At 42.2% G+C, this 27879-nt stretch overlaps 1 protein-coding gene across 1 annotated transcript in view; it reads right to left on the bottom strand.

Moving 5' to 3' along the window:
• The window catches only part of FAM114A1 (family with sequence similarity 114 member A1), a 78925-nt gene that overhangs the window by 26271 nt on the left and 24775 nt on the right, over positions 1-27879 (bottom strand). The window contains exons 4-7 of the mRNA XM_017883781.1: positions 15298-15411; positions 15072-15178; positions 12264-12398; positions 5556-5708 (exon numbers count right to left, since the gene is read on the bottom strand). Coding sequence (XP_017739270.1) covers positions 5556-5708; positions 12264-12398; positions 15072-15178; positions 15298-15411 — 509 coding nt within the window. The remainder of the gene's footprint in view (positions 1-5555; positions 5709-12263; positions 12399-15071; positions 15179-15297; positions 15412-27879) is intronic.

The raw sequence follows: 27879 nt of genomic DNA, 5'->3' as shown, positions 1-27879 counted from the left end.
CTAACATTAATTATTGAATAAATGTATTTGAACACCATGCTTAGTGAAAATGTATGCAGACCTGTGGAACATCTGCATTTGTCCATGTCTTCTGGCGGATGGCAATCATCTGGAAGGAGAAACATTGGGGTTTTCCGTTTGGGGCACCCCTGGGAAGGGTTCTCTTTAGCGAAGCACTCTTTCGTCAGCATCTTTCCGCTATAGCATCTCTCCTGCTTTCTCCCAGCTCACTGCATTGTGCCAAGACCATGTGCATTGAGTCTTTAGTTCACTCCAATAATAAATAGGACATAATCACACACTCCTCCATAAATATTTGTGGAATGCTGACTATATGCTTGGCACCGTGTTGAGTGTTGTTCAGGACACAGGGTAGAGAGGCTGTCTTATAAATCTTTTCCTTGAAAGGAGGTGTGTGCTGCTATTGTAAAGATTTTTGTTTACTATTTCTAACTATGGAGTATAATGGTGATGAAAATGATTAGTTTTCCTGGTTTTTGTTTTTTGTTTTTTGTTGTTTTTGAGACGGGTCTCATTCAGCCGCCCAGGCTGGAGTGCAGTGGTACAATCTTGGCTCACTGGAACCTTCGCCTCCCGGGTTTAAGCGATTCTCCTGCCTCAGTCTCCTGAGTAGCTGGGATTACAGGTACACGCCACCACACCGGCTAATCTTTGCATTTTTTGTAGAGATGGGGTTTCGCCGTGCTGGCCAGTCTGGTCTCAAACTCCTGACCTCAAGTGATCCACCTACCTTGGCCTCCCAAAGTGCTGGGATTACAGGCGTGAGCCATTGCACCCAGCCGAAAATGATTAGTTTTTCTTTAACCTTTATCAAACACCACGTCGCCATGCCTGTTGCCATCCTAGAATCAATCTAGCAAAATAGTAATGATAATAATTCCTTATATTTCCATGGTGGGGTCTGAGTTTCAGTCAATGGACTGTCAGCAGAGATGATGTGCATCATTTCTCAAGGCTTTTAAAACATGGGAGCATCCTCTCTACACTCTGTCCTTACGCTGGTGCGACTCAGAAGACAGTAAGGCCTCAGAGGGCAGGGGAATCCCACACTGCCTTTAGGCTTCAACACAGGGGAGTCCCCAGCCCAAGAAATGGTCCCATCAGAGCCCACATCTCCATTCTAGAACACTCTCCAGGTCACCAAAGTTTCCCTCTCACAGCCTGCATGGAACTCTTCCCTAGGCTGTGCTCCTGACAGTGGGACAGCGCCACTGGTTGTGTATCCTTCGGCCCAAGGGATGGCTAAAAGGTGGCTGCTTACGCTTGAACTAGGGCATGCTCCCACAGCTACATAATGTTTCCTGGGGTGAGAGACAGAGCTGCAGATAGGAGGCAGGTAGGCTGAAGGGGAGTGTAGAAATTTGAGGAGTCTGGGAATTCAAATGGGAACTAAGCCTTCCAGGTCATTATGCCAGTGTTTGTCAAGGTAGGAAGACATAATACATTTTCTTTAACAGTTTGTTTCTGAAGTTCTTTAACTTTTTAATTTTTATTATTTTGGAGATGGAGTCTTACTCTGTCGCCTAGGCTGCAGTGCAGTGGTGCCATCTTGGCTCACTACAACCTCCGCCTCCCAGGTTCAAGCGATTCTCCTGCCTCAGCCTCCCGAGTAGCTGAGACTACAGGGATGTGCCATCACACCCCACTAATTTTTGTATTTTTAGTAGAGATGGGGTTTCACCATGTTGGGCTGGCTGGTCTCAAACTCTCGGACCTCAGGTGATCCACCTGCCTCAGCCTCCCAAAGTGCTGGGATTACAGCCGTGAGCTGCTGTGCCCAGCCAGCTCACCCAGTTTTACATCTACCTTAGACCACAGGCAGCGCCACCATGCTTGGCTCTAATTTTTGTATTTTTAATTGAGACAGGGTTTTGCCATGTTGGTCAGGCTGGTCTCGAACTCCTGGCCTCAAGTGATCCATCCGCCTCAGCCTCCCAAAGTGCTGGGATTACAGGTGTGAGCCACCGTGCCTGGCCCAAAAGTTATTTAACTTTTAAATATGTGGTATGTGTAGGGTTGCCAGATAAAATACAAGATGCCTAGCTAAGCTTGAATTTCAGATAAACAGTGAATATTTTCTTCATATAATTGTGTGTCCCAAATATTACATGGGACGTATTTGTACTGAAAAAGTATTCATTGCTCATCTAAAGTTAAAATTTAACTAGTCATCCTGTATTTTTATTCGCTATGTCTGTCAACCTCAGTCTAAGGCCCCATTTGTTTTCTTGCTGGAAGCCTGTGCACCTTGAAACAGGTCTAGTGGAGCCACAAGATGGACACAGCCTGTTCCTGAAACCCTAAAGGCAGGAATGCTGCCTGCTGACCAGGCACTCCTATCTTGGACTATTACAGGAGTGAAGAATAACTCTTACTGTTTTTGACCCATACATTTATAGGACTGTTTATTTATTTATTATTATAATTATTTTGAGACAGGGTTTCGCTCTTGTTGCCCAGGCTGGAGTGCAATGGTGCAATCTCGGCTCACCACAACCTCTGCCTCCCGGGTTCAAGTGATTCTCTTGCCTCAGCCTCCTGAGTAGCTGGGATTACAGGCATGCGTCACCATGTCCAGCTAATTTTGTTTTTTTTTTTCAGTAGAGACGGAGTTTCATCATGTTGGCCAGGCTGGTCTCGAACTCCCAACTTTAGGTGATCTGCCCACCTCGGCTTCCCAAAGTGCTGGGATTACAGGCGTGAGCCACTGGGCCTGGCCTGTAGGACTGTTTATTACAGTACCCAGTAACTATCATTACTAAGTCAAGACAAAAATTTATTTTCCTTACTATGAATATCACAAAAATCTCCAGGCTAGGGAAAGAAAGCAGAGCTTGTGGAGGCAATGGGCAAACTGTGCCCCTCCAAAGGCCAAAACTTCTTCCTAGAAACTGGGTCCTTTGGGGCTCTTTTTCCAGGGGCCTAGGGCTGTTTCACAGCTGAGAGCTGTGATGGAAGTCACCACAATGGAATCATTCTCCACCACCATGATATCTTGTAATGTGTTTTTTTACAGCAGGGCCACGCTCCCCTGTGATATTTTTAATAATAACAACAAATGTCTATGACATAAGAATGCATATAAAAATCAACTGTCATCAACATGTGTACATTATTGAGTGCCTACTTCCTTTCCGTGGATTATCTCATTTAATTCTGTTAATAATTCTGTGAGGTAGGTTTTATTATGCCCATTTCATAGATAAGGAAATTGAGGTAAGAGGGGTCCAAAATCATACAGCTTCTGCGTGGTGTGTAATTAAATAACGTCTGACTCCAGACCTTGCTTTTTTTTTTTTTTTTTTTTTGAGACAGAGTCTTGCTCTGTCACCCAGGCTGGAGTGCAATGGCACGATCTCAGCTTACTGTAACCTCTGCCTCCCAGGTTCAGGCGATTCTCCTGCCTTAGCCTCCTGAGTAGCTGGTATTACAGGCACCCACCACCATGCCCAGCTTTTTTTTTTTTTGTATTTTTAGTAGAGATGGCATTTCACCATATTGGCCAGGCTGGTCTTGAACTGACGTCAGGTGATCTGCCCACCTCGGCCTCCCAAAGTGCTGGGATTAAGGCATGAGTCACTGCGCCTGGCTAAGAACTGCATTTTCTAGAGCACATCTTATTGAGCTATTGGATTCTGAATTTATGGGAGCAATTTTATGACTCTATAAATTGTAAAGTGCTGATAACAATGCAAAGTCATTCTTGTCAATAGTCATGTGAATGAATTCTGTGCAGTGGGAGGACAACCTCCCTGATGTGGAAAAGCAGGTTTGTGTCTATTGGCACATTCATATATTTTTAAATTATTATACTTAAGTTTTGGGATACATGTGCAGAACGTGCAGGTTTGTTACATAGGTATACATGTGCCGTGGTGGTGTGCTGCACCCATCAACCCATCATCTACATTAGGTATTTCTCCTAATGCTATCCCTCCCCTAGCCCTCCAACCCCCAACAGGCCCTGGTGTGTGATGTTCCCCTCTCTGTGTCCATGTGTTCTCATTGTTCAACTTCACTTATGAATGAGAACATGTGGTGTTTGGTTTTCTGCTCCTGTGTTAGTTTGCTGAGAATGATGGTTTCCAGCTTCATCCATGTCCCTGTAAAGGACATGAACTCATTCTTTTTTATAGCTGCATAGCATTCCATGGTGTATAGCCACATACATACTACTCCGTACACATTTGTGCTTCTTTGGCTTTTCCTTTGAATCATTTATAACATCTGGCTTGTTCCCTGAATTAATTAATGAGCAAAATAAGTTCTTTAACATGGGTCATTTTGTATCTGTATGAGAGTCCCAATTTTGCTTTTTTTTGAAAATTATTCTTGAACAGTTTTAACCACAAAACTTTCCCTGAAGGCTCACGGATAACAAAGAAGGAAGTGAACAGAGTAATGTGTAGCTCCATTATCTGGGGCAGGGGACAGTGTCTCCGTCCTATTTGGTTCTTGGTTGCCTGTTATGTGGCAGATGTTGTCTTTCTCTGATTAGACAGGCATCAAGGATGGCTCAAAGTCCAAACATAAGAGGATAAGGTCTAGGGAGAGTCAAAAACTACTTCTCCATTCTAAGGCTCACTGCCAAATTGAGCTTCTTGTCTGGGGACCTGCCTTTCCTCAGTGAATGTCACCATGGGCCCTCCCTTTCCAGAGGCCCGGAGGGTACTGCCTGGTGGCCTCCACTAGAAAACCACTCCGGAGCACAGTCAGCTTGACATCCACAGCACAGCCATATATATACAGTTAAATAAGTTAACAGTTTTATGGTGTTTAGAATGGTGGCTATATAAGTGCCATGTAAGTGCTTGCTAAATAAACACACACACACATACACACACACACACACACACACACACCCCACTATAGATACTCTAAGGGAAAAAAAAATCACCAAACCCTGCTGATTTTTGCTATTCATCTTTTGTTTTCCTGGGACCAAGTGGGGAGCATGAATGTGCAGGGTTATTGGGTAGGCTGGGTTTCCCAGGTGTCTGTATGGGAGTATTTCCTAACAGAACCTTAACCTTTAGTGGGATAATCCTGCCCTTTGTGGCCCAGGAGTCCTAACAAGATGGCTGAATAAATAACTATATAACCCATAAGAAAAATATATTAAAACCCTGCATTCTAAAAGGAACTCAAGTGCTTTGTTTTCACTGGGTAGGAATGAAGATGTGGGCTGGCAGGGCATCTCTGACCTGGGTACTTCGTTACCAAAGGGAGGCAGAGGGCCAGAAGCCGGACAACCACATTTCTGAGCAGCCTTTTGCACCATGAGATAGGTGGATAGTGGTGGCTCTTACTGTGCCAGCCTTCTTGGAGCTGGGGTGGGGTAATAGCTTGGCATAGGACAGAGAAGAGATGGTATGGAGCTCAAGGGTCACCACATTGTACAGTATTTGCGACCTTAGCACAATAATAATGAGGCTCTAAAAATGAGATCTTTTAAAGGCAGATTTTCCAGTTTCTTTCATGTTTAAGCAACACATGACTAAGCATGCCATTTCAAATGAGTAGTGCAGAAGTACCTTGCTTTCGCTTTCATTGGACAGAATTTCCAGGGCTTCCAGGTGTGACAAGCCTTGATACTCATCAAACAGCATCCCGTAGTGTGCAGTTCTCTCCATTGTGAGCTGCTGTGCCAGTCTCTGCTTCTCCTTCTCCTTAGCTTCCCTTAACATCTGCAGAAATACACAATGTTTGTACTCTGGATGTATATTTAAAAGCATCATTTCCTGTGTAAGACATGGGGAGGTGGGGAGGACTGACTTTGTATTGAAGAGGGGAGATTCTGGTCACTTTAGAATTTCTAAAAAATGATTTTTTTTTTTTTTTTTTTTTTTTTTTTTTTGTGAACAAGTCTGCTCTGGTCACCCAGGGCTGGGATGCAGTGCGCCGATCTTAAGCTCACTGCAAGCCCCCCGCCTCCCGGGTTCACGCCATTCTCCTGCCTCAGCCTCCGAGTAGCTGGCTCAAAGCGTGCCGCCACCTCACCCAGCTAGTTTTTTGTATTTTTTTTTTAGTAGGAGACGATGGTTCACCATGTTCGCCAAGGATGGTCTCAATCTCCTATCTCGTGAGGGTCCGCCCGTTCGCCTCCCAAATGCTGGATTACAGGCTTTGAGCCACCGCGCCCGGCAAAAATAGATTTTTTTTGATTGATGCTATTGATAAATTTTACATCATATCCTACTTCACATTTTACACGTTCATTATGTGAAAGGCAAAACAAAGCAAAAATTCAATGTCTGGGAATAAACTGGTAAGAAACACACCAAAAGCTTTAACAGCGCTTTCCATTAAGGTGTTTCCCACATGTGTGATTAACTTTCTTATTTTCTTATTCTTATTTTATTTTATTTAGCTTGAGATGGAGTCTCACTCTGTTGCTCAGGCTGGAGTACAGTGGCACAATCTCGGCTCACTGCAACCTCCGCCTCACGGGTTCAAGTGATTCTCCTGCCTCAGCCTCCTGAGGAGCTGGGACTAAAGACCCTTGCCACTATGCCCAGCTGATTTTTGTATTTTTTGGTAGAGACAGGGTTTCACCATGTTGGCCAGACTGGTCTCAAACTCCTGACCTCAAGTGATCCTCCTCCCTCAGCCTCTCAACGTGCTAGGATTACAGGTGTGAGCCACCACATCCAGCCAATTTTCTTATTTTCTAAAGTCCCCAAATTTTCTATAATGAGCGAGTTTTATGTATGCTTGAAAAGCTGAATCTCTTATGACAGGATTAACTTTAAGTCCTGCACCTACACAGATGTCAAAGCAGAAATAAGCTGGTCTGATTTTTTCTAAGTTACAATTATTTATTTATGTATGTATTTATTTATTTATTGAGATGGAGTTTAGCTCTTGTTGCCCAGGCTGGAGTGCAATGGCACGATCTCAGCTCATTGCAACCTCCGCCTCCTGGGTGCAAGTGATTCTCCTGCCTCAGCCTCCTGAGTAGCTGGGATTATAGGTGCCCACGACCACACCCAGCTAATTTTTTTGTATTTTTAGTAGAGATGGGGTTTCACCATGTTGGCCAGGCTGGTCTCGAACTCCTGACCTCAGGTGATCCGCCCGGCTCAGCCTCACAAAGTGCCGGGATTACAGGTGTGAGCCACCACACCTAGCCGAGTTTTAAAATTTTTTAAATTTTTTGTGTGTGGTTATTAAATTTCCTCAATTTAAAAATTAATAAATATAAACTCATAATGTATTTGTCATCATATACTTCCTGTAATTAAGAATATTAACTTAGGGCCAGGCGCAGTGGCTTACACCTGTAATTCCGGTGCTTTGGGAGGCCTAGGTGGGCAGATCACTTCAGGTCAGGAGTTCGAGACCAGCCTGGCCAACATGGTGAAACCACGTATCTACCAAAAATACAAAAATTAGCCGGGCATGGTGGTGCATGCCTGTAATTCCAGCTACTCAGGAGGCTGAGGCAGGAGAGGCAGAGGTTGAACCCGGAGGCGCAGTGAGCTGAGATTGCACCACTGCACTCCAGCCTGGGCAACAGAGTGAGACTTGATCTCAAAACAAAAACAACAAAAAAGAATATTAGCTTGTAGATTCTTAAGGCTGGTTTCCAGAAATATGACTGTGAACCAAGTTTCCTCTCCCCATTAATAACTTTTCTCCAGTTATTTTTTGTTGGTTAAACAAAAAGACAACAAATAAACACAAGCCCATCAGTCACTCTCAATTTTCTGCACTTGCATTCTTTGATTCTAAGCATCTTTTATGTGATTCCTCATTAAGTTTACTGAGGCATTACGTTTATGGGGTTCTTTAATTTCTGTGGAGAGCTCTGTAAAGACACTGGCCACCACCAGAAGGTCACAGGGGAAGAGAACTAAAGAATAGACTTTGGTTTTTATTGTGTGCCAGTGAAACAATCAGCCTCATTTCCTTTTGGGTTCTTGAGGTTGTCTGCCAAGAACCCACAGGGCTGCAAAGAGAATTCTCTCTCCTGTCTGTCTTTAAGACTAAATTAGCACAGACTCTGAATTTTAAAGTTTTTCAATCAACCCAATGAAACCATCACTGGAAAATTTTAACACTGGCAATAAAAACTAACTATCCCCACTGATCTCAGGGGTTGGTGGTGGTAAAATAAAATAACAAAGTGACACTGAAATCACTTCCTTTCTCTACACCAGCTTCCACCTGTGAATCTGGGCTTTGGGAGAGAAGAAAGATGAGATGAAATTGAAGAGAAACAGAAAGGGTCACTCTGGAATGATGTGGACTCACTCAAAACTGGGGAGTAGGCCAGGCGCGGTGGCTCATGCCTGTAATCCCAGCACTTTGGGAGGCTGAGGTGGGCCGATCACTAGGTCAGGAGTTCGAGACCAGCCTGGTCAATATGATGAAACCCTGCCTCTACTAAAAATTCAAAATATTAGCCGGGCGTGGTGGTGGGCACCTGTAATCCCAGCTATTCAGGAGGGAGGCAAGAGAATCATTTGAACCTGGGAGAGAGAGGTTGCCGTGAACCGAGATTGCGCCATTGCACTCCAGCCTGGGTGACAGAGTGAGACTCCATCTCAAACAAACAAACAAACAAACAAACAAACTGGGAAGTGAAATTAAAGCTGCCTAAGGGATAACCAGCTTGACAAGGGATGCTGGTTCTATTTTCCCACTGGAAAAGAAAGGGAAGTTGGTTTCAATAGCAGGGAATGATCCTGGCGTGGAAGAATTTCTGACACAGAGAAGCTATGGAGACTTACATGTGTGGAATCTAAGGACCCCCTGTCCCCATGTTATTTAAAGAGTATTCCCTGTGCTTGGCTGGGCGCGGTGGCTCATGCCTGTAATCCCAGCACTTTGGGAGGCTGAACTGGGCGGATCATCTGAGGTCAGGAGTTTGGGACCAGCCTGGCCAACATGGTGAAACCCCGTCTCTACTAAAAATACAAAAATTAGCCGGGTATGGTGGTGCACACCTGTAATCCCTGCTACTCAGGAGGCTGAGGCAGGAGAATTGCTTGAACCCAGGAGGCGGAGGTTGCAGTGAGCTGAGATTACGCTCCATCCTGGGTGACAGAGTGAGGCTCTGTCTCAAAAAAAAAAAAAAAAAGAAAGAAAGAAAGAAAAAGAAAGAGTATTCCCTGTGCCACTGTGATAAAAATACGGGAGAAATGTAGTTAGTGCATGCATGCACGCTTCTAGTTTCTATAGTTATATATTTCTTTAGTGTGTAAAGGAAAAATATAACAGACTCCCCTGTGTCAGCTGATGTGAGCTTCATCTTTCCAGTTGTCCAAAAGACCTTGGAGCCATCCCTGACGATTCCTTCTATCTCACAGCTCACATTCATTCCAACAAGCGATCTGGATCCATCTTCAAATTATACCCAGAATCAGCCATTCCTCACTACCTACAAGGCCTCCATGCTGCATGGGGCCACGGTTATCTCTTGTTTAGAAAGTGCAATTGCCTGCAGCGGAGGGTGTGACAGTGCAACCTGCAGACCTCCCTCCTACTCCTGGGAGCATAAATGCCGGACTTTGAAATCCAGCCTTCAGCCTCCCACAGCTCCTCCCTGCCAATCACTGGTGCAGCAAGGCACTAAGGCAGACCTGTTCCTGGAAGATGAGGTCTCCTTTGTCAGCAGCCTTTGGCTGAAGGGCTTTCCCCTGGCTTCGCCCAGCCTTTCCCAGGTCATACTGTAGTCTAGGACACTTCCACTCATTTTTCTCTCCCTCTTTCCTTCACTGGGATGGGACCGGCATCTTGGTCTAATGGTTCTCCCAGCCTTCCTGGGCTCCCTCCCCATTTTCTCTCACACACACTTCCCCTAATGAAATCCTTGCACATTTAAGCCCATGTAAACCCATCTTGGTGTCTGTTTCTGGGAGGGCACAGACTAATGCTCATTCTAACCAGTCTCCCTGCCCTTGGTCCTCCCAGCCAATTTTCTACCCAGGAACTAGAGGGGTCCTATTAAAGCACAAATCAGATTCTGTCACTTCTTTTCTCAAAATGCTACAATGGTTTCCCCATTTCACTAAGTCAAACCCAAGGTCCTTACGAATGTCTGCCACTTCCCATCACTACTCTGGTGTCCTCTTCAACAACTCTCACCCGGAGCTCACTCCTCTCCATCACGGGCATCCTGCTGTTCTGTGTTCATACCAGACACTCCTGCTTCAGGGCCTTTGCATGAGTTCTCCCTTGGCCTGGAATGAGCTTTACTCAGGTTCCTGCATGGCCAACACTCTCATCTCCTTCCAGGATTTGCTCACATGTCATCATCTGCCCAAGGCCCCCTCACTATCCTACTTAGCACTCAGCCTGCCCCTCACACCCATATTCGTGATTCCTGATCACCTCTTCCTGTTCTACTTTGTCTTTTTCCCCATGGCACTTGTCACTTTCTGAAATACCAGATATTGCCTTCCACATCCCCTCTCCATGAGGCTGGAAGTAAGGTATTTCAAGATGATGGGGTCAGAAAATGTGGGCTCAGCAGTGTGCTACCCATGAGAGCCCCCTGGGACGAGTCTCCTGTGTGAGCAGAATGTTCATGCTGCACTTTGTGAGAGCGAAAGGTAAACCTTTTTGTTCTAAGTCATACTGATACTTAGGGGTGGTTGTTCTTTTATGATATCTAGTGCTAATTACCTAACTAATACTAACCTATTTTCCTCCTCCTTCTTCTCCTTCTCCTCCTTCTCCTTCTCCTCCTCCTCCTCCTCCTCCTTCTTCTTCCTTCCTCTTCCTCTTCTTTTTTTTGAGATGCAGTCCCACTGTGTTGCCCAGGCTGGAGTGCAGTGGCACAATCTCAGCTCACTGCAACTGCCACCTCCCTGGTTCAAGCAATTCCCCTGCCTCAGCCTCCCGAGTAGCTGGGATTACAGGTGCTTGCCCCCATATCTGGCTAATTTTTTTTTTTGTTTTGTATTTTAGTAAAGACAGAGTTTCATCATCTTGGCCAGACTGGTCTTGAACTCCTAACCTCAGGTGATCTGCCTGCCTCGGCCTCCCAAAGTGCTGGGATTATGGGTGTGAGCCATCGTGCCCAGTCATCTATTTTATTTTTCAAGGAGCAGGAGGGTGATGGTCTAGATGATCCTGCAAAGTCCCTCCCTGGACTACAACATTGGAGTGCTCATACTTGGGTTATTCCAGAGAGGCAAGAAGAAATAGCCTCAAACAAAAGCTTCTAGGGGTTGCCATGAACATATTCTCAGTGATAGCTGTTCATGAAGGCAACCTTCCTGGGTTCCTAGTATAAGTCCTGCCTGTGACATTTACAAAATCCACTGCTGCATCAGCTGCCTCTGATTTCAGGAAAGCACAGAGACCTGGTGTATCAGTCTCTCATGGAGGAGGTAGACTGGGGCATGCCTGGACTGTGCGGTAAGTTAGGCATGTTTCAGATGGAAGAGTGAGTCATTATTTGGAAAATAAGACAAATATTATTTCCAATTTTCTTAACTATTGTAAGTAAGCAAAGATAGATTGAATTCTTTGTATTATGTTTTGCAAGAAGGGCTGGAAAACTTTAGTGCTGCAAGTGTGAGAGAAGACCATCCTTGCACATATCAAGAGAAATAGAATATAAAATTCCAATGAGATATTTTTCCACCTACTATACCGACACATAATAATGACAATGATGACAACTAACGTTTCTGAGTGCTTACTAAGAGCTGGGTTCTATTCTAACTCAGCTTAGCCTCAGAGCAAAGCTATTGGTAGGTATGTAAATTATCCCCGGTGTACAGATGAGCAAGCTGAGGCACAGAGGGGCTAAGTAACTTGCCCAAGGTCACACAGCTACTAAGTGGTAGAGATGGGATGCACACCATAACATAAATGGATCATCTTCAAGAAATAATATTAAGTGAATTAAGCAAGGAATAAGAGTGTGTTTAGTATGCTACCATTGGGTTGAAAAAGTATGTGTGTATTTATGTACATGTCTATCCATGTGCATACACATATACTTATACATCTGTATATTTATATATAGCTGCATCTATAGATCTATATCCATATCTACATGCTGTCTCTGATAGAATCCTTAAGAAACTGTTAAAAGTGGTTGCCTCCTCTGAGGAATTAAATGACTGAGGAAACGGAGGTAGTAGAAGCTCAATTTTCTCTCTCTGCTCTTTCGTGCCATTTGATTTGAATCGCATGCTTTAAATTAGCTATTCGAAAAGATAAACAAAAATTTATTTACTTTATTGACTGAAAGAAAAAATTGCAAAAGTATATAATCCAACCTGAGACAAGGAAACAGTTCTCTCCATGAGCGTCTTGGTCCGCTTAAAGCCCGGGTCACTTTCTGCAAGGACATTCATGGTTTTCTTGCCGATGAATTCCAACGCATCAAGGCCTCCAGTTAAGACGCTTTTACCCTGCAGATGAGATAACTGCATGAGATTAGATTTTTAGGTTTTGCTGTTTTGCAGTGGTCAGCAACTCCTAGGTAACTGGCACTATCTTCAAATATTAAAATCAATATAAAGTCACAATTTTTTCTCATCAGGAAAAAATTATCATCCATTTAACCCTATTTTCTTTTCCTTGGAAAACATATGTTATATAATTTGTAGGACATACAATGTTATTAAAATGATGCTTAGAAAAAAAACAAAACATGTGTTTTGGCTCTCTGTGTATGAATAGATATTTATCTAAGACATAAAATTAACAGGTGACCCAATTGCTGTTTTCTGTTTAAAAAAAATTTTTAACCCAAGTAAAAGAGTTGCTTGGAGCAGCCTATTAAAATGTCAAGTAGTCCTGCTAATTTAGGGACTTCTTTAATCTAGGGCCCTGGAGGGTAAGACCTTCAGGCTGTTTCAGACGGTTCTTGCATACTCTCAGAAACTAGCAATAACTGCCTATAATTAGTACATCCATGAAATAAGACGTGTTGATTTCCTTGTACTTCTGGCTTTAGAAACTGGTGTATTATATAGTTATCCTTCTGCAAATCCCTTTGTCAGTCATTGTTGCCTTTTTTAAAAGATTGAAAGAACCCAGACTTACTCACATAAACTATTCAAGTGAACAGAACTGTGTACATTTCTTTGCAACTCTTTCATACATACACTCCAACTGTATAATTGCAATTATAATATGCATACATCTGCGTTTTTTCCCACCATACATAAAAATGATATAAATTTTATTTTATTATGATATTATTACTGATATGCAATTTCCAATCTTCATAATTATCATTTAAATAGAAATACTGAATTTCATAGAATTAATATACTTTATTTTCATCTTGGGCATTTAGACTGCTTTTAGATTTGGGAGTCAACCAGTAATCTTGCTATAAATCAGATTTTTCAGTGCGCACACTTCAGGGGGATGATGGGACAGCAGCAATTCACACTTCTGTGTAATTTGACTTAGTGCCTGCTAACATCCTGCGAAAAATTATCTTATTGAGAATAAAATGGTGGAAGAAAGGACATAGGGATTTGTGTTAAGGATAGACCTGGAGGGGTAGTGTCTGGAACTTGGGAAAGAGGGGTCAAGAAGGTTGGAGAGAACCCAGAAAGGAATGTGAGGCTGCTGAAGACAAACTCAAGAGTGCTCTCTTGGTAGCTCAGATAGGCCGTGAATTCATTTCTTATACCAGAGATATTGACAGAGCTCCAATCATTTCCCATCCTACAAACCCCCCACAGGGGTGGTTGACTTTTATTGCTATTTGACTCCTAAGACAGATTTGCTGCTCCTCCTCCACCCCACCCCAGTCTAGAGGTCCTCAAACAGCAAAGAGAACACCGGTCATTTTCTATATTTCTGGCATGTCCTGACCCCAAGGTCTGGGTGAGATACTCTCATGTTTGACTGCAGCCCTCACCTCTTCCCTAATTACATTGTGTTTATCTGTCCAGTCACCTCAGTCCTCCAGGATATTGTGCCCTCTTGTTTGTCAGCATATATCCAAGATCCAGCACAGATCCTGGAACATAGTGAGGGCTAATCATGTTTCTGTTGTTGTTTTTCTTTTAATGAATGAATGAATGAATGAATGGGACATGAGCCATATTTTTAGAAAAACTAGTTAGTTTACACAGCAAGAAATAAACCTTCACATGTGTAATCCCAGCACTTTGGGAGGCCAAGGCGGGAGGATCACCTGAAGTCTAGAGTTCAAGACAAGCCTGGCCAACATGGTGAAACCCCGTCTCTACTAAAAACACAAAAATTAGCTGGGTGTGGTGGTGGGCACCTGTAATCCCAGCTACTTGGGAGGTTGAGGTGGGAGAATCGCTTGAACCAGGGATACGGAGGTTGCAGTGAGCCGAGAATGCACCACTGCACTCCAGCCTGGGTGACAGAGTGAGACCCCACCTCAAAAAAAAAAAAAGAAAGAAAAGAAATAAATCTTTCTCCCTGACCCTGAGGACCAGCTAGCTGCCTTATCTCAGTTGAGATGCCTCCCTTTTTTCAATATTCACCAATGTCTTGTTGCTAATATTGAGCTTCTTTTAAGAGGTAGGCAGGGATCGCGGGGGTACACTTAGGGTGATGTAAGGAAGAGGAAGGGTGGGAATGAAGAGGTAGGGAAGAGGGAAGAACGCTGGTCTCCAGAAACACTTCAGAAACACATTTGGGCTGTTTTTCCTGTCTTGTAAATGGTACTTTTATTTAAACAGTTTAATGCTTTTCAAATTTAGGGGTAAGATAAGAAGAGCATTTAGGAAAAACAGTTGTCCCAGCTCTGACAAAGAGTTCTCTCTCCCTCAACCAGAGGCTGTCCTTGCTGCAGCTGGAAAGGACTCTGTTAAATCAGACTGAAAAATGTTCCTTCCAAACAGCTCCTTTCTTTTAAACATAAAATATATTTCATTTTGCCCTTATTATTTTGAATCCAAGGTTATGTCTGCTTTGTAGCAGAAAACATAAAAAAAAAAAAAAAAAAAAAAAAAAAAAAAACCATAATCCAAAGTTCTGAGCAAGGCCATCGTTTCTCTGATGTATCTAGGTCACTGGTAAATGGAAATATCAAACGAAGACCCTGGGAAATACAGGGGAAAGACAGGAAGCAGCCAGCGACTCACAGTGTTTTGAACCACATTGGTGATGGCAGACAGCATACCCCGAGAGGCCGATGAAGGGGAGGTGGGTGGGCTTTCTGCAGGGCCCTGATCTGTGGCTGCATCTGTTACTAAAGAGAAGAAAGAAATCCTTTAAGAGTTCATGTTGCTGATCTGAACTTGGAAACCCTCTGATTATGCACACGGTGTAATAAAGTCCAAGAACACCCAGAGGAGACGCATCACTCACTTGCAGGGACTCCGTTTTCAGTGTCTGGTTGGGCCCCTTCAGAAGATCCAGAATTTACACCATGCATCCGTAGAGTGGCCCCTGCTTTTTCCTTGACTGCCGTCAATCCATGACCTGTTGGAAATAAAAATATGGTTCATGGATACATTAGAAATCCATGGTCTGCAAGTCTGCCACCTAATCTTACAAAGCTGTTTTAAGTTGTAGAAATACAGTGTTTTGTTTGTTTGTTTTAAGACAGAGTCTCGCTCTGTCACCCAGACTGGAGTGCAGTGGTGCAATCTCGGCTCACTGCAACCTCTGCCTCCTGGGTTCAAGTGGTTCTCCCGCCTCAGCCTCCCGAGCAGCTGGAATTACAGATGCGCGCCACCACACCCGGCTAATTTTTGTGCCTTTAGTGAAGACCGGGTTTCACTAAATGTTGGCCGGGCTTGTCTTAAACTCCTGACTTCAGGTGGCGACCCACCTCGGCCTCCCAAAGTGCTGGGATTACAGGCGTGAGCCATCGCACCTGGTATGTAAAAGTACATCCTGATTGAAAGAAAGAAGAATCCCTGCTCCCTGAGATGTGGGTTCCAATATGAGCTCAGTTTCACCCCTGCCTTGTTGAATGACCTTGGAGAAGTTACCTAGCCTCATTGCGTTATTGTGACGTACAAATGAGATACACGTAGGTAAAGTGCTCCCAGATGCTTCACTGTTTGCTTTTGCTTCTCACACCACCCAGTCATCAACCTGGAGTTCTAAGCTCAACACACTGTCTTTGTATAGTGTACCTGTCTCATCCTCTTTACTCTTTTGTAGTTCCTTATGGAAGATACTCTTCGTTCATTTTTTTGATTCCTTGCAGGCTTAGCACATGGCAGATGATCAATTAATATTGGTTGGATTGAAATCAACTGAGTCTCAGAGTGTTTCTTTAAAGCATTAGGCCTTCCTTTAGGCATGGAGAGTGAAGGTTCTGGAGCCGACATCCCAAAATCAAAAGGCAGGTCAGCGGAGAAACCAGGAAGGCCACCCAACAGCCCTGACGGCTGTCTTAAACAATAATGCCCTGACAGTTGTCTTAAACAATAATGATACAGACCAGCTTTAACGGTAGTCAGGCAGGCGAAGGGCACAGGTTTTACTCCATCTGAGCAAGGACAATACCCACATTCCCTAGAGCCTGGCACAATGGTTATTCAATAACTATTTGGTAAATACAGAGCTGACCTTCCTACCCATGTGGAAAAACCCCAACCTTCGACCTGATAGGGACATAGTCTTGTCTACATTTTATTCTGGAGAGATTTTCCTCCCTTTGAGGCCTTCACGATGAGTTATAGCTTTTCTGAATTGTCAAACCACTGAAGGAATGAATAGCCTACGGATGGTCCGAAGTGGCTGTCTGACTTCTTGAAGGAGAAACAGCACAGGCTGCCATCATCCTGAGCACTCACGAAGAAAATGAAAGATTTCTCTCGGGACCTGGGTAACCTCTGGTTGCTAAAACACAAGGCAGTAACATGAGGAAAAACTTCCCAAGTCCCAACAGAATTTAAGAGCTAACTAGAACCACCTAGTCGCAGAAGGCACTCTTAAAATAACCAGTTGTCCATTTCCTGAATAAGAAAGGGGAAGACATGGATGACTCCCAAACCTAAAGAGTAGCATTTTAGCAGTTGTAACCTTATTTATCCTAGTGATCTTAGCATAAACAAGGCACTGATATTTGACAAATATAGAAGGGATTATGTCCAATGGAAATACACTGCCTAGAAAACCCTGAAAGTTAAACATTATTTACAACTGTAATTACATATAGAAATACATGTTTCTATTCATGTGCAGATTAGACACAGTTCAAATTAATTACTGAGTTACTTGAAAAAATAAAGGTGTACTGTGACTGCTAATGCTTGAATTAATTATCTCTGGCTTCCAATGAATTTCAAGCATTGTTTCTTTTTTTTTTTTTTGTAAAGCTGAACTTTACATTTCTAGTAGAAATATATCTAGTAGAAACTTGTTGAAGTTTCAATAACACATTTAAGTTAGAGGATAGAATATCTAACTCTTTTACATACTGCGTCCAACTTCCCTGCCATTAAAAATATATATAATATGCATTTTCCAAAAGGAAATAATGTGCCTCCAAATCTGTGATTCTCATCTAGATTTCTGAGAGCCAAAATCAAGGAAAAAAATGAGGTCAAGGAGGCTGGGAGTCACCATCTTCTCCATCTTCTTTGCTTAAGCCATGCAAGAAAGATGATCACACATCCTTCCCTGAGACCGTTTCAGGAGATAATGAATCTCATATTCAGTATCTCTTCTTTCACCTTCTCCATCCCTTGCAGGTTAGGATAATGTCTGGTTCTTTTTGCAGGAAGAACGGCTTCTCGCCATCTCAGAACATAAATGATTACAGATATGTATATATGAGCTGCCTCTAGAAAAATCACTTTGTTTCTGGAAGGAAATACGATTTTATGTGCATATAAACGGGATCTATCTGTTTAACAATGAAAATAGGCTGCTATTCCAACTACATTTTCTTATTAACAATTCTTTTTCTGAATTTTTTGTTAGGGAAAGTACCTTTTACTGCATTCTGCTAGAAATATAAAGTTCAGCTTTACAAAAAAAAAAAGAAACAAAAAAAGTAAAGTTCAGCTTTATATTTATGTATGAGCTATAATTTTTCATAGCTAAGGTTTAGACACTGTGCCACGCCTTACTCTAGAGAGTAACCTCAAAAACTTTACTTAGTGTGACATCTAGTGTCCAGAACAAGAAAACAGTAATATGAAGTCCCTGTTGCCTTTTGATTGGGAGTGATTCATCTCCAGAGGTACTGACTGGGACCTACCAATAAGAGAAAAACAATAAATATGAATAATACCATAAGGTACAGTATACATGGATTAATTTCTTCACGTGTCATCCCAAACCCCAAGTATCCTCAAAATCTGAAACCCCTCTAAATTCCATGGTTCTAAAGATGGAATATCCTCTACTCTTTGGCTCACTGCAATAGAAGGTGAGTGCTGCAAAGAAGATGAGAACGTCGTACAAATGCCGTGATAATGTATCATTTTAAAATAAATGCCGAATGATTGGCTGGTATTTAATTTACTACCTATACTCGAATGGAAAACACCTTAAACTTAGGAGTCAGGAGCCTTGTGGAGGATTTCTGCTCCCATCATTTATTAGCTGTGTAATACTGGTGAGCTGCTTAACCTCGCTGAATGTCTGCTGCTATGCATTCTCTGAAAGGAGGATTACCTCTCAGAGTTTTGCGAGATTATTGAGAAGAAACATGTGAAACCTCTGCTACAGCCAACATTTATTGAGCACTTACTATGTCCTAACACTGTACTAAATACTTTTAGTACAGTACATTATCTCATTTAACCTTCTCAACGACCTTATGAGGTCCCTTAGGATATTAGTGTACTCATTTCACAACTGAGAAAACTGAGACCTGGTGAGGTGAAATCACTTTCCCAAGGTCCTAAAACCAATCAGTGACAAAGGCGAGATTCCAACTCAGTCCTTCTGACTCTAGAACCCACATGTGTAATCACTATGTTATGTCAAGAAAGTTTTGTTGCCATTTATAGTTGAATAAATGTCATTTTAATCCCGTTTCTATAACTCTTTGGAAATCAGATCCTTAGTTTGGAGCTTCCTACTTTTTAAAACATTGTTTTATTCTAAAATGCACTTGACTTACCTTACCATGACCAAAGAACAAGGTGAAGGTCACCTCCGCGGTGAAACCTGACTCTAACCCTCTCCCTGTCAACTGTGTCGAGTGATGGCATAGCTTAGTGTTTTTAGGATCATCCCTGTGCTATGCAGGCTGCATTCTCAAGACACTGTGTAGGGCTATCTTATAGATCCACTTTGATTTTTTTCTTCCCCAAAAGCACTGTGATCTTATGAAGCCCTCTTCTTGTGAATTCCACCAAGATCAAAAAGTCATCGAAGGGAAGTCTCTCCTCTTTCTGGAAAGATGAAATAATTTGCTGGTTATCTGAAATAATCAAGATGAAATAATTTGCAAAAAGAATATGCTGGGCGGGCAAGGTGGCTCGCGCCTGTAATCCCAGCACTTTGGGAGGCCAAGGTAGGCGAATCACCTGAGATCAGGAGTTCAAGCCATCCTGGCCAACATGATGAAACCCCATCTCTACTAAAAATACAAAAATTAGCCGGAGTGGTGGTGGGCGCCTGTAATCCCAGCTACTTGGGAGACTGAGGCAGGAGAATCGCTTGAACCCAGGAGGCAGAGATGTAGTGAGCTGAGTTTGCGCCATTGCACTCCAGCCTGGGTGACAAAGCCAGACTCTGACTCCAGCTCAAAAAAAAGAGTATGCTGGGAAGTTCTCTCTGACCAAGTGGTAACTCAGGGAAGCAGCAGGAGTTCTCTGCAGCACCTTGGATGACTGGGTAGCTCAATGGGTACTTCCTATTGGTCCTATATGCTGAAGGATCACAACAAGGGCACACGCTAAATCATTAGGAAGGTTTCTCCCTTTTAGCTTGTTTTATTTTTTAATACAATATTTCCTTCTTTTTCTTTTTTTAACTTTCTTTTTTTCTTCTTTTTCAAAAAATGAATATATTAAAAAGAAACTTTAAAAAATCCCATAATATCACATCTCTGATATATCTGGTTGAATTTTACTCCAATTTGTTTTGTGGTAAAATGCACATGACATACATTTTACCATCTTAACTTTTCCGACCTGAATAGTTCAGAGGTACCAAATACATTCACAATATTGTGCAACCATCACCACTATCCATCTCCAGAACTCTCTCTCTTGTGTAAAACTGAAACTCTATATCCATTAAACAATAACTCCCCACACCCCTCTTTTACCAGCCCCTGGAAACCATCATTCTACATTCCACTAGTCAGAACGTTCTCAAATCTCTATGATTTTGACTATTTCTAACTGCCTCACAGAAGTGGAATCACACAGTACTTGTCTTTTTGTGACTGGCTCATTTCACTTAGCATAATGTCCTCAAGATTCATCCATGTTGTAATATATGTCAGAATTTCCTTCGTTTTAAAATCTGAGTAATATTCCCTTGTATGCAGAGACCACATTTGGCTTTTCCATTCATCTGTCCACAGACACTTGGGTTGCTTCTGTGCTTTAGCTATTGTGAATAACGCTGCTATGATCATGGGTGTACAAATACCTCCTTGGGACCCTACCTTTAATTCTTTTGGAAATATAATCAGAAGTGGAATTGGTGGATCATATGGTAATTCTGTTTTTCGTTTTTTGAGGAACTGTCATACTGTCTTCCACAGCAGCTGTACTATTTTATAACCCCAGCGAGAGCACACAAGGGTTCCAGTTTCTCCACATCCTCACCAACACTTATTTTGTTTTCTTAAAAAATAATAGTCATTCTTATACTGAAATATTAGTGGTAAAAAATTTTTCAAAAAGTCATTCTAATGGGTGTGAGGTAGTATCTCATCGTAGTTTTGATTAGCATTTCCCTAATGATTACTGGTGTTGAACATGCTTTCATGTGCAGATTTAAAAAATAAAAATGTTCATAATATTAGCAAGTCCAAAGAGTATAGACACATAGATAACAGAAGGTGGACCAGCCTCTTGCTGCTTAGATTCCAGTAACTAATAAGCAATAGAGTGTACGAGCTTATAACGGCCTGTGGAAATAATTAAGTCCTGCAAAAGCTGTTGGCTTTAAAAGAAAAAAATAAAATTACAAATTAGATAGTAATTAATATTTACTTAAATGTATTCAAAATGTAATACTGGATCAGTTGGTCAATTATCATTCAAATAAATTCAACTCCTACATAGTTGATATATATATATGTGTGTGTGTGTATGTGTGTGTGTGTGTAGTAAATTTAATGAGAAATGTGGGTACATTCTAATGCATTTGCTCTGATATAGGAGTGACTTCTAAAAGAAGCAATGCTTGGAGCTTTTGAAAGACTTAAGGTAGCCCTTTCTCTCCCCTCAACCCCTTCCTTCTAAAGATAACAATTCTAATTATTTCTTGTGATTCTTTTCAAGAATGTAAAAGCATATTTACCTATATATAAATCTTCTGGACCTGGCTTTTCCATTTGGCAGTTCACAGTTGAAGTCTCAGCACATAGAGATAGTGCTGGGTGCTGTGTGCTGACTGGAATCACAGTGCTCATTCTCCTCGATTCTGGGAGTGTTGTCTGTTGACAGTGCTCAACTAAGTAAATGCCTCCCTTTGAATTGCCTTTGACCAAAGGGAGTTGGTTCCACCAAGACTATACTACAGTGACTGGTCAATGAGGGAGCTGTTGATATAAAGGCCCGGGCCGGCGGATTAAGGGAAGATATCTCCTAAGACTCATCCCAAACCCCAAGCTCCCTATGGGATAGGCTAAGACCTCTGCTGTAACGACATTGCAGTTCAACTTCTCCCTTGGCTCAGTTTTGCTTTCCAATCCTTTGCTGTCTTGCAAAGCTTGTTCCAGAAAGTACTTCACAGTAAAACTCCAGCACACAATTTCTGCCTCATCCCTCTGCTGGGCATCCAACCTAGAACAGTGATCTACCTTGGTCTTTTTAATGGCTGCATAGTATCCCGCTGAATGGAGGTAGATATATCTGTATCTGTCTATATATATATATATATATATATATATATACACATACACACACACACACACACACACACTGACTGTGTTTCAGAGTCTTCTATCAATGAATTCAAGATATTATAAAAAGTTGTGAAGAGTAATTGTTCAGAAAAGCACAAGTTGATACTACCATGCTCAACCAAAGCGAACTATAGTGCAGCAAAAAGGGAGCCAATCAATCTTCCTTTGTAATAGTCTTTCCTCTCCATATGATGGTTGATGTCCACTTTGTAATCAGATGCTTACTTCCCTTTAGGCTCAAAATAGAAAAGAAGTGTTACTGAACTGATGATATTTGCCCAGAAGTCCAACAGACACTCATTAACCCCTGTGTTTTATTCATAGAATCTAAAGGATGGTGGACAAACTCTAAGCATTCATCCTATTCTCTTTGTCTCAATTATCCTTGAGAAATTTCATATCATCAGCAATGTCACCTTCAAAAATGAATTCATGCCCTATCGACAGTGATTTACACAGTGATGATTTCTCATTCTAGTACCATTTTGACAAGTTTGCCATTCTCTGTAATAAACACTGTCATTTCTGACAGGGCTGGTAGAAGAGTTTCATTAACATGTGCAGAAGGGAAAAACTATGTACCTTGGGAGAGGATGAGGAAGGGGAACAATGATAATTTTGGAAAAAGTAAATATACAGATCAGGTACATTCTGTACACACCAACCCCCAACCTCAGGTACTCTTGCATAAGATGCTTAAACTCATAAAACTGTCAAAACTAGAATTTCAAATAAACATTTAAGCCTTTGGTGGTATCTAGAAATAAATGACTCATCCTACTATAGAGCTCTTCCTTTTGTATACTTACATATGTTTTAGTGTTGTTGACTTTCATTTTGACTAATGGTCTATTACTCTTAGCCTAGTAATACATTTTAGGAACAAGTCAGGTCTATAAGATGCTGTGGGATTTGGAACTACTATCAAAACCCTCTTTTCTTTTTTTTTGAGACAGAATCTTGCTCTGTCGCCCAGGCTGGAGTGCAGTGGTGCAATATTGGCTCACTGCAACCTCTGTCTCCCAGGCTCAAGTGATTCTTCTGTTGCAGCTTCCAAGTAGCTGGTACTACAGGGGCGTGTCACCACACCCAGCTAATTTTTGTATTTTTTTAGTAGAGACGGAGTTTTGCCACGTTGGCCAGGCTGGTCTCGAACTCTTGACCTCAAGTGATTCACCCGCCTCAGCCTCCAAAAAAACCCTCTTTTCTAAAATGTTTTCCACTCTTATTTCTGCCTGGAAATGATAATCATGCTTATTTCATTTTACGAACTTATCCAAAGGCATGGGTGACAGGTGACCAAATCTTCTAAGAATGTGATAACAGTGTGGCTGTAGTTGAGCCTAATGCAAGAGTTAAGGCCTCTCCAAAATAATTATTGGCTGAAAATGTTTGACTTTGTATATGCATTGGGAAGGTCACTTTTTCTCATTTCTCTTAACCTCAGAGTCAAAGTAATGAGGCAAAAGATAAAATATAAAAAAAACGTACAAATAATTTCAATTAATTTTTTATATTTTTTCACTTAGCACAGTGGGCACAAATATCTTTCTCCTTCTATGCACAGACACAGAATACGGTATCATCATATTCTGGAAGTTGGACGAGACCTTAGAATTTCTCAAGTTTTTCCACCCACACTTTTCCATGCAAAGAACCTGAGTCTTAGGTTAAGGGCATGGTGTAGCTAGTTAGTAACAGTGCCTTGTGATCACAAGTTAGTAGCACTCAGGACTGGGTCCCAGGTCTTATGACTCATGGTACAGTGCTCATTCCAAGAGAGTACCACTTTTCAATTGTTTCTATTCTCCTATTACTCTCCTACCAACTCTCAACAGTTCTAACTATTCTAACTGCAGTTTTTCAACAACTGTAAGCAGTAATTCCATTTCTACTGCTCAATTAACAGCTCTGTGTTTTGTGAAGAACTATATGTTTTGCACCCCTGTCTGCAGCTGGAATTACCCTGGGGGTATACAAAAGGTTTCTGAGTGGAAATCAATTGCAATTGAGCATGTGGTTATTTCTTTACTTTCCACAGGCAATTTATAAATCTTCAAAGCTTGTCTACTACTGTGAGTGATCTGTTTTCCAATAAGTTTCTTGCCTGATGATAATAAACTGCAAATGCTGTAAAGCCGTGGGGTTGACATTATGCCTGTACATAGAGGAAGTTGTGCCTCGCTTGCCTCTCTCAATCGCAAGATAGCGGCTCAACATAGACCACAGATCAGGAAGGCACCCATAACCTTAAATTCTCTGTTCACAGAGATCTTTGAACTCCATTCCAACCTGTTTCAGGCTCTGAGCCTGGCACCATGTGTGGGCTGCTTATGATCCCTGTTACCTTTCAGGAGTCAAACTCCCAACCACCAGTGCTTGTTTCCAGCCTGGGAACCCATGACTTCAGCCTCCTGTTAGGCTACATGTTTCAGTTCTGTACAGGTCTACAAAGTCGCTTATCCAGTTTTGAAATACATATTGCTCTTGTTTTAGCTACTATTGCTACATAAAGTCATAGCATGTCCTGATCAGAAACCTCCAAAATATGCAGTCAGAGCAATTTAGGCAGGGTTTTCAGTCATATTTCTATTGCATTCATTTTGAGGGGGAGGTGGGTAGTGATGATCAGTGGTGATAGACAATTTTAGTACCTGCTTTTCTAAAGATAGCTCTAAAATTTCTCCAAAGGGACTTTTAGAATGAGCATCAATATTTCAAAATTTTAATGACCTTCCTCATGTACCCTTTGCCATTTTGTATGCAAACGAGAAAAATGCCAAGATTCTCTAGCTTTTCAAAATTCCAGCACATAGCCAGAGCCATAAAAAATACTAAGGTTCTGGAATTGGTGGTGTAACTGATAAAGATCTCAAACAGAGACGAGAAGAAAATTAAGGTAGGCAGGATGCACCAAATGACAAGCTTTTGGTCATCGATGGGCCACATCTATGACAGTGGTCTCATAAGATTATAACACTGTATTTTTCCTGTGCCTTTTCTATGTTTAGATGAGTGGAATACACAAATACTTATTAATTATTGTGTTACAATTGCCTACAATATTCAGTACAGTAATAAGCTGTCCTGTGTTTGTAGCCTCGGAGCAATAGGCTCTACTACATAGCCTAGCTGTGTAAGTTTGTGTATACTCTGTGAGGTTTGCACAATGATTAAATAATCTAATGACCCATTTCTCAGAAGGCATTCCCATTGTTAAGTGAAGCATGACCATATTGAGAGATGGCCCCAAGAGTCTTGTCCCCAGATATATACACCCTATGTGATCCCTTCCCTTTGGAGTGTGAGCCGGAGTGTAAACAGGATGGGATTTCACTCCTGTGATTAGGTTACTCTATCTGGCAAAGATGAGGAGAATTTTCAGACGTAATTAAGGTCCTTGATTAGTTGAATTTCAGTGACTCACAAGAGAGATCATCCTCAGTGCGCCTGCACTAATCAGGAACGTCTTTAAAACAAAGGGGCCCTTCCTGAAGGTGGCGATTTGAAGCATCAGAGAGGTTTTCCTGCTGACTTTGAAAGAGGACCTGAGGGCAGCCCCTAAGAGCTGAAAGTGACCCCTGGTCAATAACCAGCAGGAAACAGAGACCTCTGTCCTACAACTTCAAAAACTGAATTGTGCCAACAACATGAATGACCCTGAAAGATGGTATCTTCAAAGCAGAGGTGCCAGTTGAGCAGCTGGCAGAGACAGTGGCCTCATCCTCGACTCCGGGTCCCCTTCTAGCAGCACCACCCTATCCTCCAGAGACTTTACAGTTATGGGTACCTTCCTGATCTGTGGTCTAGGTTGAGCCACTCTCTTGGGATTGAGAGAGGTAAGCAAGGCACAACTTCCATTATATACAAGTATAGTGTCAACCTCAGGGCCATGCTGCCTCAGGCAAACGTGAGACTTAGATGAGAATACAGCTGGCTGCCACCCTGATTTCAGCCTGCTGAGACACCAAGCAGCTGTCTCATACCTGAACTCTCGGCCCACAGAAACTGTAAAATAATGAATGCATGTTGTTTTCAGCCTCTAACTTTGTGGTAATTCCTTACACAGCGACAGAAACTAATACAAGAGGGTATACTGAACTTCATTCTGATATTGCATGAGGAATGTGCAAATGTCATACATTCTCAGAGAAACCACGTGTTTACCACCCTAGAGGAAAAGTGGCAAGTTTTTCCATCCATGGACTGACAGCTCACCCATTGAATCTACTATCCAGCATCTTCTTAGGTGTCCTACTTACTGTAAACTGATCTTTGCACATGTACAGTTTTGGTTCCAGTGGACTGTGCTCCAAGGTTTCTAGGTTTTGTTACTTCGTTCAAATATTACCAGTAGATGGTGCTGACATTACTACTTAAAAAGCGAGATATGATTTCTCATGGCACAGGGATCATGTGCCATGAAAAATATGACTGGCACAATGATCATGATGGCCTATAGGAAATTACCTCTCTAGGCTCTTCTGGATCAATTACTACTCAGAGTCAGATGAGAACCACCAGAATTTATAAATTGTTGTGAGGGTAACAAGATGCAGTATTGATCATCTGCATGGTGGCTCAAATACAGAGAAACTTTAAGAGCAACCCCAGACATAAGCACAGGCCGCAGATTAAGACAATGACGTCAGATCAAGTCAAAAGGGACCTGCCATGAAAAAATCACATCTCGCTTTTTTTTTTTTTTTGAGACAGACTCTCGTTCTGTTGCCCAGGCTGGAGTGCAGGGGTACAATCTCTGCTCACTGCAACCTCCACCTCCTGGGTTCAAGCAATTCTCCTGCCTCAGCCTCCCATGCAGCTGGGACTACAGGCGCCCACCACCACGCCCAGCTAATTTTTGTATTTTTAGTAGAGACGGGTTTTTACCATGTTGGCCAGGCTGGTCTCGGACTCCTGACCTCAAGTGATTCATTCACCTGGGCCTCCCAAAGTAGGATTACAGGCGTGAGCCACCGGGCCTGGCCACATTCCACTTTTTAAGCAGTAAAGTCAGCACCATCTACTGGTTATATGTGACCCAGGTAACAAAACCCAGAGGCCTTGGAGCACAGTCCACTAGAACCAAAGCTGCATGTGTGCAAAGGTCAGATTACAGCAAGACACCGAAGAAGGTGTTGGATAGTAAATTCAGTGGGCGAGCTGTCAGTCCATGGACAGGAAATCTTGGGAGGGTCCAACAAAGCCCAAAGTCAAATGAGGTGCAGACACTGAATGAGAAACAACAGTAAATGGTCTGACCAACGAGGGCTAGAGCAGTTACAGGGAGCTGCACCTTTAAGTGTGCACAAAGAGCACCTGTAGCTGCTACCACAGGGCAGATGATTTCTGTATTTTCTGTGGCAGGAACTTATATTTAAAAGTTAAAGAAAGAGTAAATCCTCCATCTATTATGGAACCCTCGAAGCACCAAATACATTATAAACCAGAGTGGTTTGGATGCTGTTAAAACTGGAAACATCCAGGACACATAACTATTTTATGATATAAACCATGAGAAGAGCTGTATAATTTTAGTGACCATATTGTTTACTTTTTCATGACTTATTCCAATTAAAACAGTCTTTTAGAAACCCCTTTTTAGTTTTTGGCTTAGAAAGCATGCCACTTCTAACTAAGTGCCACCAGTGGCAAGATCCTTTTGATAGCCACTAAAAGTTCAAACGTTTTTCCAAGGACAGAGGATGCCTGCAGGTGCTTGTCCTCACCCTTGTGAAGAGACACTGTCCTGTTCAGAAAACAAAACAGGTGCCTCTACTTGAATTTAGTTAATTTTGTCATCTGCATATGTGGTACTCAAGGCATATCCATCCCCTTCAATAAGCAATAGAGAAAATCTGCTCTCCAGGCTCTTACCAGAGAGGTCA

Source organism: Rhinopithecus bieti, unplaced genomic scaffold (genome assembly GCF_001698545.2).
Source record: "Rhinopithecus bieti isolate Rb0 unplaced genomic scaffold, ASM169854v2 scaffold_13349, whole genome shotgun sequence".
NCBI classification, from domain to species: Eukaryota; Metazoa; Chordata; class Mammalia; order Primates; family Cercopithecidae; genus Rhinopithecus; species Rhinopithecus bieti.
Note: the sequence above shows the minus strand (reverse complement) of the source record. Positions and strands in the feature narration are given on the sequence as shown.